General features: G+C 38.3%; 2 protein-coding genes across 3 annotated transcripts in view; both read right to left on the bottom strand.

Moving 5' to 3' along the window:
* The window catches only part of dpr9 (defective proboscis extension response 9), a 24171-nt gene extending 21745 nt beyond the window's left edge, over window positions 1-2426 (bottom strand). For both annotated transcript variants that reach the window (XM_089473919.1, XM_018016549.2), the window contains exon 1: window positions 2117-2426. In XM_089473919.1, coding sequence (XP_089330045.1) covers window positions 2117-2426 — 310 coding nt within the window. The remainder of the gene's footprint in view (window positions 1-2116) is intronic.
* Window positions 2361-13250, bottom strand: LOC108619849 (zinc metalloproteinase nas-7). Its single transcript, XM_089474104.1, has 3 exons — window positions 9366-13250; window positions 8122-8213; window positions 2361-3018 (listed from the first exon to the last, which is right to left on the bottom strand). The coding sequence occupies exon 1, from the start codon at window positions 11648-11650 to the stop codon at window positions 10886-10888; it is 765 nt and encodes a 254-aa protein (XP_089330230.1). The 5' UTR covers window positions 11651-13250; the 3' UTR covers window positions 2361-3018; window positions 8122-8213; window positions 9366-10885.

Raw genomic sequence — 13250 nt, 5'->3', positions numbered from 1 at the left:
TACTGCTTCATATGAATTACTTAACTGATTTTTATTTAATTGAATATTATTGTATTGAATTGTTATATTCTTATTTTTTATTTTCTTTTAAAAACAATTTTTGTATTTTTTTTTTTATTTATTTATTTTTATACCCTGAACCCATTTTCAATGGGAAATCAGGGTATAATGGTTTTGTTGAAATGTATGTAACAGGCAGAAGGAGGCGTGGCAGACCCCACAAAGTATATATATTCTTGATCAGGGCGACGAGCTGAGTTGATTTGGCCCTGTCCGTCTGTCTGTCCGTCTGTCCGTCTGTCCGTCTGTCCGTCCGTCCGTCTGTCCGTCTGTCCGTATGTATGAACGCGTCGATTTCAGAAGATATAAGAGCTAGAGACTTCAAATTTTTTTTAAAATGTCCGTAATTACAGCGCGCATCTCAAGTTTATCATTAAAAATCGATAACTCATCCCGATCTTTTTTTATCGATAAAAAACCTTATCGAAAACCAGTTATAAAATTATATCTTCTACACCTTTATTGCTAGAGTCTCCAAATTTTTAATGTATGCTTATATGCAATTTATACAATTTCGGTTTTTGTTAAAATTTAACCCCCACCTCTAAATTCACCCCCTCACCCTCACTTTTGTAAAAAGCGTATTTCAAATACTAGAGACTTGTGCTTTGGCAATTACATGCATTTCCATGTTATAATCATGTGTGTATGCGTTTGTGTCTGTATGCGTGTGTGTGTATGTATGCCTGTGTGTGCGTACGTGCGTGTGTGTGTGTGTGTGTGTGTGTTTCTTGTGTAAGCTGAAAGACGCGAAAAATTATTGAAATATCTATTGCTCCAAGGGTTCAGGGGATCTCGTAGTCGAGCAGTCTCGACTAGAGCTTTCTTACTTGTTTATTTTATTTTATTTATTTATTTTTATTTTTTTATTTATTTTTTTTTTATTTTTATTTACTTTTTTTTCGAGGGCGAAAAATTGTGCAAATATTGTGAAAAATAAATTTGACTACAGTAAAAAAAACTTTCATAAAAAAAAATCAAATAAAATAAAAACACTTCAACCAAGTATTGTTTTTCTAATTCCTTTATCTGACTTAATAATTAGTATACATGATAGATAATCTAATAATTAAGTTTTGAGATCCTAATACTATTTGAGATATATACACTTCAATCTCTGCTTATACTTAGAAACATAATTTGTTAACAATGTCATACACTCTAATTACAATACTAGATTTAATACATATTTAATACTGAATAAACAATTGATATTGAATATTTAATGATATTCATGTTAATCATCTGATAAGCTCGCGCATTCGACTTGCCAGTTCATTAAGAGCTAATGATCATGCGGCCTGGCTATCCGCTACACTCAGGTGGCCCAGGGCCCAAAGCTCCAAGGCGGGCTTGTCATTAAGCGAGCGCACGGCATATGAAAAATGAAAGTAAAATGAAAGGCCGACCGCACACACACACACACATATATATATATACACCTATACAACTGCAGTTACTCATGCAGATACTCAGGGATTGGCTCGCATCCACTCAATCAGGGCCAGGGAAAACCGCCAGGGAGTTGAGTACAGCAACAACTAGTTGGCAGCGCCTGGGTCAGGCCAAAACATTGATTTCCCCAGACTTTACGAGGCAGAAAGAAAATTAATTACCTAACCTAAAAACTCGGGCCACCAGACCCGATGTGAGGCCGAGCCAAGCATTGTTGAAAAATGCCAAGTTGGCAGGAGTCGATGCTATTCTATTTTGTGTTGCTCCTGCCGCTGACTCATTGGGCATGAGAACGAAACGAATGATATCGAAAATCGAAATCAATAAATGAAATTGGTCAAATCAATTTGACAACAATTGCAATTTGTGCCAGGCAAACGAGGCTCAAACAAAAACTGGGCCACGAAATTTGATTAAAATGGAGGCGCGCCACAAAGTCGAAGCTGCTGTGAATGGGAATTGGAGTGAGAATGGGAATGAGAATGGAAATGGAAATAGAAATGGGATTGGCAATGGGAATGCGAATTGAGAAATGAGAAATGAGAACTGTGAAATGAGAAATGCGAGTGAGCATAATGTAGTTGGTCTGTCTGTCACTTACCTCCATTGCCGGATATCACAACGATGACAACCACTAGCATGCTGAGCATAATCAGCGCCCGCTGGCAGCTGCTGCAGTCCACAGATGCGACGCTGGCTGCCGTGGAGCAGGTAGTCGGCCAGAGCCGGTTGCAATTTGTGAATGTCCCATGCCGGTGCTGCTCGTCCTGCGCCTCCGGACTCACATCTGCAGCAGGATCTGTATGCTGCTGTCTTTGTCGTTGTTTTAAATTCGTTTGTTTCTGCTGCTGCTGCTGCTGCTGCTGTTGCTGCTGTTGCTGCTGGCGTTTTTCCATTTGAAAAGTTGCCATAATATTTCACTCGCCTTTGTATGTGTATGTGTGTGTGTGTGTGAAAAGGGGGGGCTACTTCGGGGCTAGTCAGTCACTCGCTCGCTCAGTTGGTAGGCGCTTCCGAATCTAGCTGAGAATGGGCATTTTTTTGGCAACTGTATAACAATGGGGCGTGGCTGGCCGCCTTATTAGCGCCTGCCATGCTGCCGCGATGCGTGAAATTGCCGAGCCGGCTTACAAATTGCCCGGCTTGCTTAGGGCGCTTCTTCTGCTCCTCCTCCTCCTCCTCCTCCTCCGCCGCCGCCGCCGCCTCCTCTTCCTCTTCCGTTCAAGCTGTGTGAGTGTTGCTGTTGGTGTTGCTGTTACTGCTGCTGCTATTTGTAGCCTGCCCAAGTCCTATGTTGGCAAACTACTTTGCATTTGTTCTGCTCGGCTGGTGCTGAGAAATCGCTGTCATTTTTCCAGCGATTTATATTCTATTTAATTCCACTTTAACACGATATCACTGGCTATCACTTCATCTTCATTAGCGGCCGTTGCCGGCCGGCAAGCGTACTGATTGCGATTGTCCTTCGTCCTTCGTGCGTCCGTTCTGCGACGTTAGCGACGGCTGCAAGAGAGACAGAAAGTGTAAGAGAGAGATAGCGATAAATACAGAGCTAAAGCGAAACAAAAAAGTCAGCGTTAAAATATTTGGAATTTCATTAAAAATTCAAATGTCAAAGTCAAAATAAATGGAATTTTGTGTGTGTATATGCCGGCACGTGCTGAATATACTCTCTGTGTTTGTGTGTGTGGGTATGTGGGTGTGTTTGTATTTGTATCTATATAGCTAAGGTATGAGCCAGCGAGACTAAAATATTTTATATATATTAGCTCTCAAACGCGTTGCCTTTATGAATCTGTTTCTCCAACTGCCCAAATACCAAAGAATGAGAGAGAGAGAGAGAGAGAGAGAGAGAAACAGAGTGAAATACAATTTCGAAATGTTTTACCTCTCAAGCGAAAAGTTATTCCAAAAATTATAATCAGATGCGACGGTCTGAAGGCGACAGCATAAATACTTTTAATGGAAATCTATGTAATTCCACTTAAATTACGACCGTTGCCATAAATAAGAATTGAATTTGATTTGAATTTGTGTCGATTCAGCGTAAATGCTGCAAATACATTAAAAATATACTGTAGACATCATTTTAATAGAGTTCCAAAAAGCTCAGTTGAGAGAAAGAGACAGAGAGAGAGAGCGAGTTTCTCAATTGAGCTTTAAAAATCTCTGAGCTCTATCAATATTTACAATCAATTAATTTAACTCTTCTTCAATTAGTAACAAAACTTTGCTAAATGCCAACTAAGTGAAGTTCTGAAAACCAAATAATTAATTAAAACTTTTGTGCAACGAGTTTTAACTTTGTGAAAAGCTCAAAACAATTTGAAACTATTCATTTCGAAGAGATTCTTATTATTATTACTTTCTTCTTTCTCGGAAATATTTATGCTTAACATCTTAAATTAATTAAACTCTTAATTCAATTTGTGGCCTGGCTCTGAATTAGCGCAGAACCCGCAACATTCTATAAATCTTAAAATATTTGCATTATTAAAATTGTCTAAGGTCAGATGGTTTTCATTTGCTTCGGGTTGAGGGCGAATGTTTATAATAAACCAGCGAAAATTGAGCTCTCTGACGGCTTCAGCTGCCTGAAGAATCCTATCATATATTTAATGACATATAAATTGAGACATTGAAATGTTCACTTGCTCTTAATTAGTATCAAGTCACCCAACGTGAGAATGCGTATAAATAAGTAAAGACATCCTTTTTCTACTTTAAAGTCCGCGACATGGTCGGCTTCATTCATTAAATATGCATTAGTAATGCTCTTTTAACATTGACCAATTAAAAATGTATGAAATTAACTAGTGCGAATGCTCTGCGTAGAAATGCCTGATCGACTATAAAATACCCTGGACTATAAAATACCCTGTTCCCAGCTGCTTTCTATGAGCAAATTTGCCATGTAAAATTAATGATTATAATAATTTCCATATTCATATTCCTACATATAGAGCCAAGATCTATATAGAGACTTCCCAGTATGTGGTCTCCTTTCATATAGCCTCTCAATTCTTAACATTTTGTATATTCGCTTGCAAGCAACACAAGTGGCCTACATGCCATCTCATCCTCTCTCATTAAAACCTGGGATCCCGTTCAACAACAGCTATATTTGTCTTACTCTCGTAAAGCGCCATTTTGAATATTCTTGAAAATTCTTGAGTAATACACTCATAATATCATAATATCCGTACTTTATATAGTCAAACTGGATATTGCAATTTATTCCGAACTCTATTCCAACATATTTCTAAAATCTAAATATTAGTAATTCCAATAAGAGAATCTACATTCAACTTAAATTCCTTAAAAAATCGGTTTATCAAAATACCAAAACACGTTGCAACAAAAACTATCCAGCAGAATGAAATGTCCAATGCTCGAATGAACTCGGGAATAAAAAAAAAAAAAAGAAACACAAAAAATAAAAAGAAAAGCAGCAAACAAATTTATTTAGAGAAACAGCGAGAACAGCTGCTGCATGCCACATGGCAGCTCCGAGTCCTTTGCCAGCGTTTGACGTACATAAGAAATTGGCCTGGCCTGGCTTCGGTCTGGCTGGGGCTTGGGCTGGCCCCAATGGCATTTCATCTTGCCAACAATCAGACAGTTGTGGCACAGGTAAGCCAAGGTGAGCGAGTGGTTGAGCGACTGCTGTAAGCTATTTCCTTTTGCTTCATCTTCTCATCTTCATCATCATCGCGTTCTGCTTCTTCGTCTTTTGTTAGGCATTATTAGTGTCAAGGCGCGCGTTGCGTATACGCCACGTGGCCAGCTAGGAAAAGCAGCAGCAGCGAGAGTGACGACAGACGGCAGAGCAGTGAATTAAGCCAAAGTCAGCTAAAAGCAGATCACGCTGCTGTTGCATTAACTTGTAAGTGCCTGACCCATTCGCCCATTCGTTGCATAATTAAAGCCCAGAGCTTCATTATAATTTCCATTAAAATAAGCGTTGGCCAAAGCCGCGCAACAGAAAACAACAATAAAACAGGTGAAAAAAGTCGTAATCGCACTGAACTGACTGCAAGATACTCGCTCAACAAAGGGGAAAACTACAGAAAGAAGAAAAGTTACGGGACGATAAAGCTGCAACAGTTTACGATGCAAGGATTATAGAAAAAGGTGACCTTATATACGAGGGCGGTTCCAGAAGTGTCTAACCTAACAAAGAAATCACACAAAAAAATTTAGAAAATAATGAACGATTTCAGTATTATAGAAAAATATGATTCATAAAATATCTGATATACTAAAGCGGTTCCAGAAGTGCCAAACCTAACACACGAAACACAACAAAGAAAATTTGTTCTTTAATTTTCGACATATTCTTCGTTTGGCTTGGATAGCCTATTTCTATTATCATTGTTAGGAAATAGTCCGAAGCAATTCGAACTTAAGATCATGTTACCCAATATTTTAAAGCCGAAAACGAAGGAACAGACTCCCCCCGAGTAGAATGCAGTTCGACCTCTATATTCTTTCAATTGAAACCTTTCAAATGAAACTTTGAATTACATATCAGAGACGAATTTTTCGTTGATTACAAATTCTTCGAGATCGTCAAGTTCCATGCCTGCACAAAAAATACTAAGCGATGTATCGACGTGAAACTTAAAATTTATATTCAAAAGGGTTGTCCCTTTTTACCTATGTACCATATACAGGCTAGGAATACCCTTATACATCTGTCTAAAGCCCATACCAATATAATATAAACAGTCTAGGAATTTCCTTCTATATCCCTGCAAAACCCATATACTCCTCTCGAAATACAAATATCCAAGCAATATACCCATATCCAGGTCATTGACATCGTTGACAGCTGTCAAAAGGGGTTAAAACAAAAGAGTTTGGCGCTGGCCACGCCCCTGCGCCTTCAATTAATTATTGAAATATGCAGGCCGTGTAATTATATTTGATTAAAAACAATGCATATTGGCCAATAAAAATTTACGTTAATTATCCAGCAACCTCTGCTGCAGCAGTTGCAATTCCAATTGGCGTTGCCGTTGCCATTGCCGTTGCAGTTGCAGTTGCAGTTAATAACGCTTCTTTTGTTGAGCAATTTCCACATTTATCATATGCATAATAAATTTTATTGGCCGCATTTAAAACAATAGGTGCTCATTTTTATTGCCAACATTCTTTGTTTTTTTATTTTTTTGTCTTTGTTTTCAATGCATCCGTGTTATTTGTTTTAAATTTGCATATTAATTATTCGAGAATGGCATTTGTTGCAAATGTGTTTTTGCATGTGATACAATGCTGGCAATAGCCCAAAGAGCTGGACAAAAAACGCTTAAGTAAAGTTTGATATTATTAAACAAATATTATTAATCCGCTTCAAGCTTACATAAAATAACGGCACATTCGCTGCAATATTCAAATTTAAAAAAATGACAAAGTCCAAGTATTTATTGTATTCACAGCTTAGCTCCGATGCGAGCAAACAGATTAAAAACGAAAATGTCATTTTGACAATTTGTTTTCCTTTTTTTGAGAGAGGGTTGACAAAGAGAATGAGACTGGGAAAAAGGTTTTGGTGTCAATGCTAAATCCGTGTACGGATAAGTAAAGCCTTTCTCTGTCTGTCACCTTTGTAGGGCATTACGTAATTATTATGTATTCGGGTCCATGGAGCAGTGGACCAGACCGAATTTTTGTTATGTATATGAATGCATTAACTTATTCGCAAGCTTTGAGGCATGAAATTGGCCTTTATATTCCAATTAGGGTATTTCGAGTATGGCATTGTGTGTAGCTGAAGAGGTATAACGGGAAATTAAAGAGTCCGGACAAAGAGTTTAGTCAAGCTATGGCTATAAATATGGCTGTTTCTTTCTTTCTTTCTTTCTTTCTCTCTCTCTCTGTCTCCGTCTCCGTCTCTATTTTGAATATATTCCACATATTTCGTAGAATTTAAAGACTGAGCACTTCTGAACGTTAAACTAGTTATATGGGATCTTTAGCTAGTCTATTCTGATATATAGTTATTTATACCATATACACGATCTTTACCATATAAACCATATACATCATAAATACCACATGTACTATTTATATCAACCATAAGCTATATATACCATATATACCATTTATATATAAACAATCCATTCCTCTACTTTAATTGGGTCAAGTCTCTATATCATACAACAAATTTAATTAATTCAAGTGTATTCGCTCGGCGACTACTTCGACAACTCATTTTGTAATTCAATTGAGCAGCTTAGGTACCATAAAAATAACACAATGTACCTCTAACTCATCTCTCTTCCTTTCTTCCATCTATTCATTTCTCTCTCTCTCTCTCTCTCTCTCTCTCTTTCTCTCTCTATCTCTCGCTTATTCAGCATCTATACTGTGTCTCATCATCAAATAAACCGCAAACGAAGTTAAGCAACCCAAAATTAGAATCCACGTGCGCTTGCTCTTGAAACAAATCCCCCGCCCTGACATCAAACCAATTTTTGGTGGTTCTGCTTTTCTAATAGAGGTGAGAGACTTTGAGGCATTTAAGCGATTATCTGTATTATCCAAACAATTAAAGAGGAACAATTTTATCTTACGTTAGATTATGAATCTAGTGGAATTTACCTTAAGTAATTTGAGTAGAAATGCGTGAATATTAGATGTTCCTGATGATGTTGATGTTGTAACTCAATTGTCTATTCCAAATGTTAAACTTTCTATAGATAGAAAACGGGTGTTAAATGGTTTTTTGTCTTTCGTTTCGCACTCGTTGTTGCTTTAAAGAAGCCATTCAACATGCTTTAAAATCCCACAGAATAAAAATCAAACAAAAAAGCGACAGAAAAAAAGGATAAAGTTTCACCGAATTGGTATGGGGGCTATTTACGCTCATGGCGTCCAGTCAAAAGAAAACCGAAGCATAAAATGCGGCGTAAAAATAATTTCCTTATCCCTTTTTACTTTATTTTCTTTTTTTGTAGTCTTTTTTTCTCTCAGTGGTTTTTCCACCGGTCGTAATTCGCAGGCTTACGTATATGGGAGATCTGGCAACCCTTCATGCATTTAATATTTTCCTTTTAACTCCCTGTCTGCGGTCCGAGCCAAAGGACGAGCTTTTATTAGAAATGCAAATTGTTATGGCTTTGTTTTTGCCGTCAATTTATGTGACAGGCGAGCAGCTAACAGACCCGAAAACTAATCCAAAATTAGTTAAAAAAGTTCATCGAAAATGTTTCTTAGCAAAAACATTTGGAATTACGTATTCATTAAAAATTAAATAGTTTTACAACACTTTTCATCTTATTTATATAGGGATGCCCTTTCCGTAACAACGTCGAAACTTATAGCTACGCCTTTTTTTTGGCAACTGTTTCTGAATTGATTTTTTAGCGTGAAGGTATTTTAAAGCATTTCGGGCTACACCTGGCGGTCAAAAAATAAAAGGGCAAAAAGGACAACATTTATTTTTGGTGCGGCCTTCGGGTTGAGCAACAAAATCAAAACAAAACAACAACAAAAAGTTGGGCTTTTATATTGTTCGGGGCTGCCCTTGGCTGGGCACTCGCCCACGTGCATGAAGTGTTTGCGGATGTGTGATTAAATCTGCGAGCCACTGTTTCCACTGTGCACAAAACAGTTATAACGCACTTCAAGAACTGTTAATTTAACACTTTTTTCTTGCGCAGAATAAGATGGAGTAAATTCATTTTTACATTTTCTTGTTACATATTATCAAACACTTCACTTTAAATGTTGCATATTTATTTGCATCGACATTATCTCTCGCTCTCTCTCTCCCACGTTCTCGCTTACACTGACTAAATTGATGTTATGTGTTGACTAGTATGATAGCATAATTATTTATTTACCGTTGCACATTGAACAACTTTTACTTTCAGCTCGTTGCCGCACCTAAAGCACACAGAGATACGTACACACACACATTTAAAGCACTGCGCGTATCAGTGTATAAGAGCTGGCTGTTTGTTTGACGGTGTGTGCCTGAATTGTCTTTTCACTAGGCCAAAGCGATGCGGGTGTCCCGTTGAAACGACCGAACGACACGACTGCACTAAATATACTGAATGAAGCACTCGAACACACCACAACAAACGAGCCAAGGCAGTGCCGAGCGCCCGACAGCCAACGAGGCGGCGGAGCCAAAGCATGCCAAAGGAGAGAGCGCAAGGAGAGCACGAAATAGAGAGCGAGCTTTTGCCATGCCACAGTTAGAGCACAGTGGTGCCAGGCATAGCCAACATGTTCTATTCTTGCTTCCAGTGCTCTTTCGACATTCGAAGTTTCGAAGTTCTGGTGCCTAGCCGTCTCTTAAGCCATGCCGGCGCACATTTCATATGCAAACGCTCTTAAGTCCAAAGTTATGGTCAGCATTTGTTGTTGCTATTCTTATTTTTTTGACACATTTACAGTTTCAAAATACACACAATTGATGCATGCAACTCGAATTTGAATTGTTTTCAAAGACAAAGCTACATATTTGCTGGTTATTCTAACCACACACACACTCGCACACATGCACATCTGTGGACTGGTAACGACAGTTGGCTCTCACACTCGTTAAGCACTTTGCTCACACTCATTTCCTTGGCTGTCTGCCCAAATCAAACCGAAGCCCACACTACCCTACAATACTGGTTCACAGCCCAGTTACTATTCAGTTAACTGACTTTGACACTTTGGCACAAAATTGAAACGGATTAAGACAGTAGCAACAGCCGCAGCCGGGCATATTCTTTCGATGCATTTATTAAATTTACAGATATTTATCATTTTATTTAGAAACATACATATATATTTCAACTTAACTTGTCAGTTGTGTAGGGGAAATTATTGAATATTTTCAAAAAATATATTTATTTATTAAATTCTGTTTAATTTTTAAAAATATATAATAACCAAAGAATATTATAATATTATTGAATTTTGAATATACAAAATAAAATATAATATAATATAAGGTAAATACATATACATATATTTTAGAGAACTGCCCATTTATGTCTAAACCTGTTAGTATTCGTAGTAATTCAGGTCTCTTATCTGGAATGGTAAAGCCATGGAGTGAGACTGTAGTAAAATTTCCGAATCTGAATGAGAATGTGACCTATTCAAATTTCTGTTCATTTTTATATTTTTTAAATTAAATTAATCGAATAAAAACGTATCAAAGCAGACATCTAACATGACCTTGGGGCTATAAAAAAATAGAATAATATCAAATAAAGCTCCAAACATTTTTTTTTTTTTTTTGCTTCTCAACAAAATTAATAAAAAATGATTAATTAATTAATTTTTAAAATTTATTGCCAACTTTTTTCTCCATTTAATTCTCTCTCTCTCTCTCTCTCTCGTTCTCTCTTTCCTTTCTCTATTGTGCAGTTTGATCGCATTTGTACATCTTGCGTATTTTGAATAAATCGCCCTCAGTGGGGCCCACCGTCTGTCCCATCTCCCGCTCCGTGGGAACCCCATCGACCAGGGCGCGTATGGTGGGCTTACTGGGATCCGTGGCAAAGGCGTTTTTCGGATAGTGCATGACGCTCTCAAAGTCATAGGGCACATCGTATGTGGTCGTGGTGCTCGACGAGGTGGCCATGAACTGGGGCCAGTACTTGCGCGGAATGTTATCGTAATCGATAACAACATGATCGTCGCGATCGGGACGACTCTGCTCGTGGTAGAGCCCCAGCAGATGCAGTGTCTCGTGCTGTATAATGCCCGGTACGGCCATGCACTTCGGAGAGAGCAGGACATCGTGCGAGCCGGAACCGAAAACCGGAAGGGGATTGTAGCCAATGCGAGTGCCGCAGAGCCTATCCGATTTCTTATAGTAGACATAGCGACTGCCGGGAGGAGCCGGGCCCGTCAGCTCCTCGAACTGCAGGCAGCTCTGCTCGTTGAACGTGGCCAGGGCCGTGTGCACATTAGCCACCTCCTCCGGGCTGCAGTCGCTGGCGATGCGATAGTAGATCCTCGTGCTGGGCCACAGCTGCCGCGGCGATGACATGGCATTGCGGGTCTTCACCTCGGCCAGCTCATCGTCCACGTCGATCTCATTATAATAGTTCTCAAAGTACTCCGTCCCCCATGCACCGACTCCTGCCAGCAGGCCAAGCAATAGAAACTGAAACATTTTGCTCGATTGCAGTGGAATCGGCTTTGGGTCTTATATAGGCGCGAATCAAAATGCATTGCTGATGTTTCATTAAAATATAATTTATCAGTTTTGTGTTTTGTGTTTTTGCATTGAGTGCAAGTGTGTAAACTAGCGATTCACATGCATAGATAAACATGGAGACACACTCATACATACATATGTATATGTTTACGTGTATATTTATATTTAGACAGTTAACAACTTAGTTTAAGAAACACATTGAACTTAGGCAACTATAGTTAATCCCCTCTCTCTCTCTGTCTGTCTCTCCCTCTCTTGGTAAGCCTAGTGTCTCTCCCCCCTCCGCATCGGTGCCGAAATTCGAAATTACTCGCTTGCTGCGACTTACTTAGCTAGGCTATGTTATACTACAATTTGCATAATTTAACATAGATATAATATTTATATAGTGCGCATGCACACGCACACGCACACACACACATACGCACAGATTGTAGGTAAATCTACGTAAATCGTTTTCGTATGCATGACAATATAATTCAATCATGTTGGCCCTACACTGCCGTCCAGCAAAAGTGTCGCGCTGTATCAGTTCTACTAAATTATACCTGAGACACCAACTGAAATTTCAAGTCTCTCTCTAACATTTTTAAAGCAATTCAGATTTGGTGAATTTTATAAAAATTATTTGCAGTAGAAAAATAGTTAATTTTTGTATTTTATTATTTTTTATTACTAGAAAACTCAAATTTCCTCATAACAATACTTTTAAAATTTGACAATAGTTCAAAATTTAAATGAAATTTCGACTATAAATTACACCTAGATTTCATTAGTATTTCAAAATTTAAGAAAACGAAATTGATTTAAAATTTTCATAATTTTCACATATTGAAAAGCAAAAGAAAATGAATAAAATAAAATGAAAATGCGTTTAATAATTGTGCTAGCATTACTCAAGTCAAAAGACTAAAGAACCGAAAAAACATTCCCTAAACTTCTGCCACTAGGATTCCATTCAAGCGCAGTTGGACAACTTTTTTCGCCACCAGTGTACAACGGCTCCGAGCAGGCTGCTTCAGGCAGGTGCACATTGTTTGACGCGCCCAAATACATAATAATAATACAATGGCAATTGCCGGTGCTCTAGACGCATTAACACAACAAAAGGCCATCAACAACTTATTTTGCGTGTTTTCTGTTTTGATAATATTAACACTTTACAGTGCGCCTAATATGTATATGTATAGGTATGGGTATGTAAATGTTTATCGTATAGCTGTATGCATATTCCTATCGTATATATGTGTGTTATGACAATTAGCTCAATGGCTTAAGCCGTGTACCGTTATCGCATAGTCATTGAGTGCACAGAAAGAAAACAATGGAAATACAAAAAGGAATCGTTTAATTATCGCAATTGTTCCAAACTCTGTTCTCGTTTAGTTTATCATTTATTGCTCTGGCAAACGGATCAGTCGGGATTGTGGGGGGGGAGGACATAATAATCATAAAACACACGACAAAGGGCGTGGTCGCGGCAACTATGAGGACTTTGCTGCAGCCCAAAGGAGGCGTGCAATTGTGTTAGCTGCCCGACAATCATGATCATTAT

The sequence above is a fragment of the Drosophila arizonae genome, chromosome 2 (genome assembly GCF_054131065.1).
Source record: "Drosophila arizonae isolate 15081-1271.41 chromosome 2, UAZ_ARI_1.0, whole genome shotgun sequence".
Taxonomy (NCBI): domain Eukaryota; kingdom Metazoa; phylum Arthropoda; class Insecta; order Diptera; family Drosophilidae; genus Drosophila; species Drosophila arizonae.
Note: the sequence above shows the minus strand (reverse complement) of the source record. Positions and strands in the feature narration are given on the sequence as shown.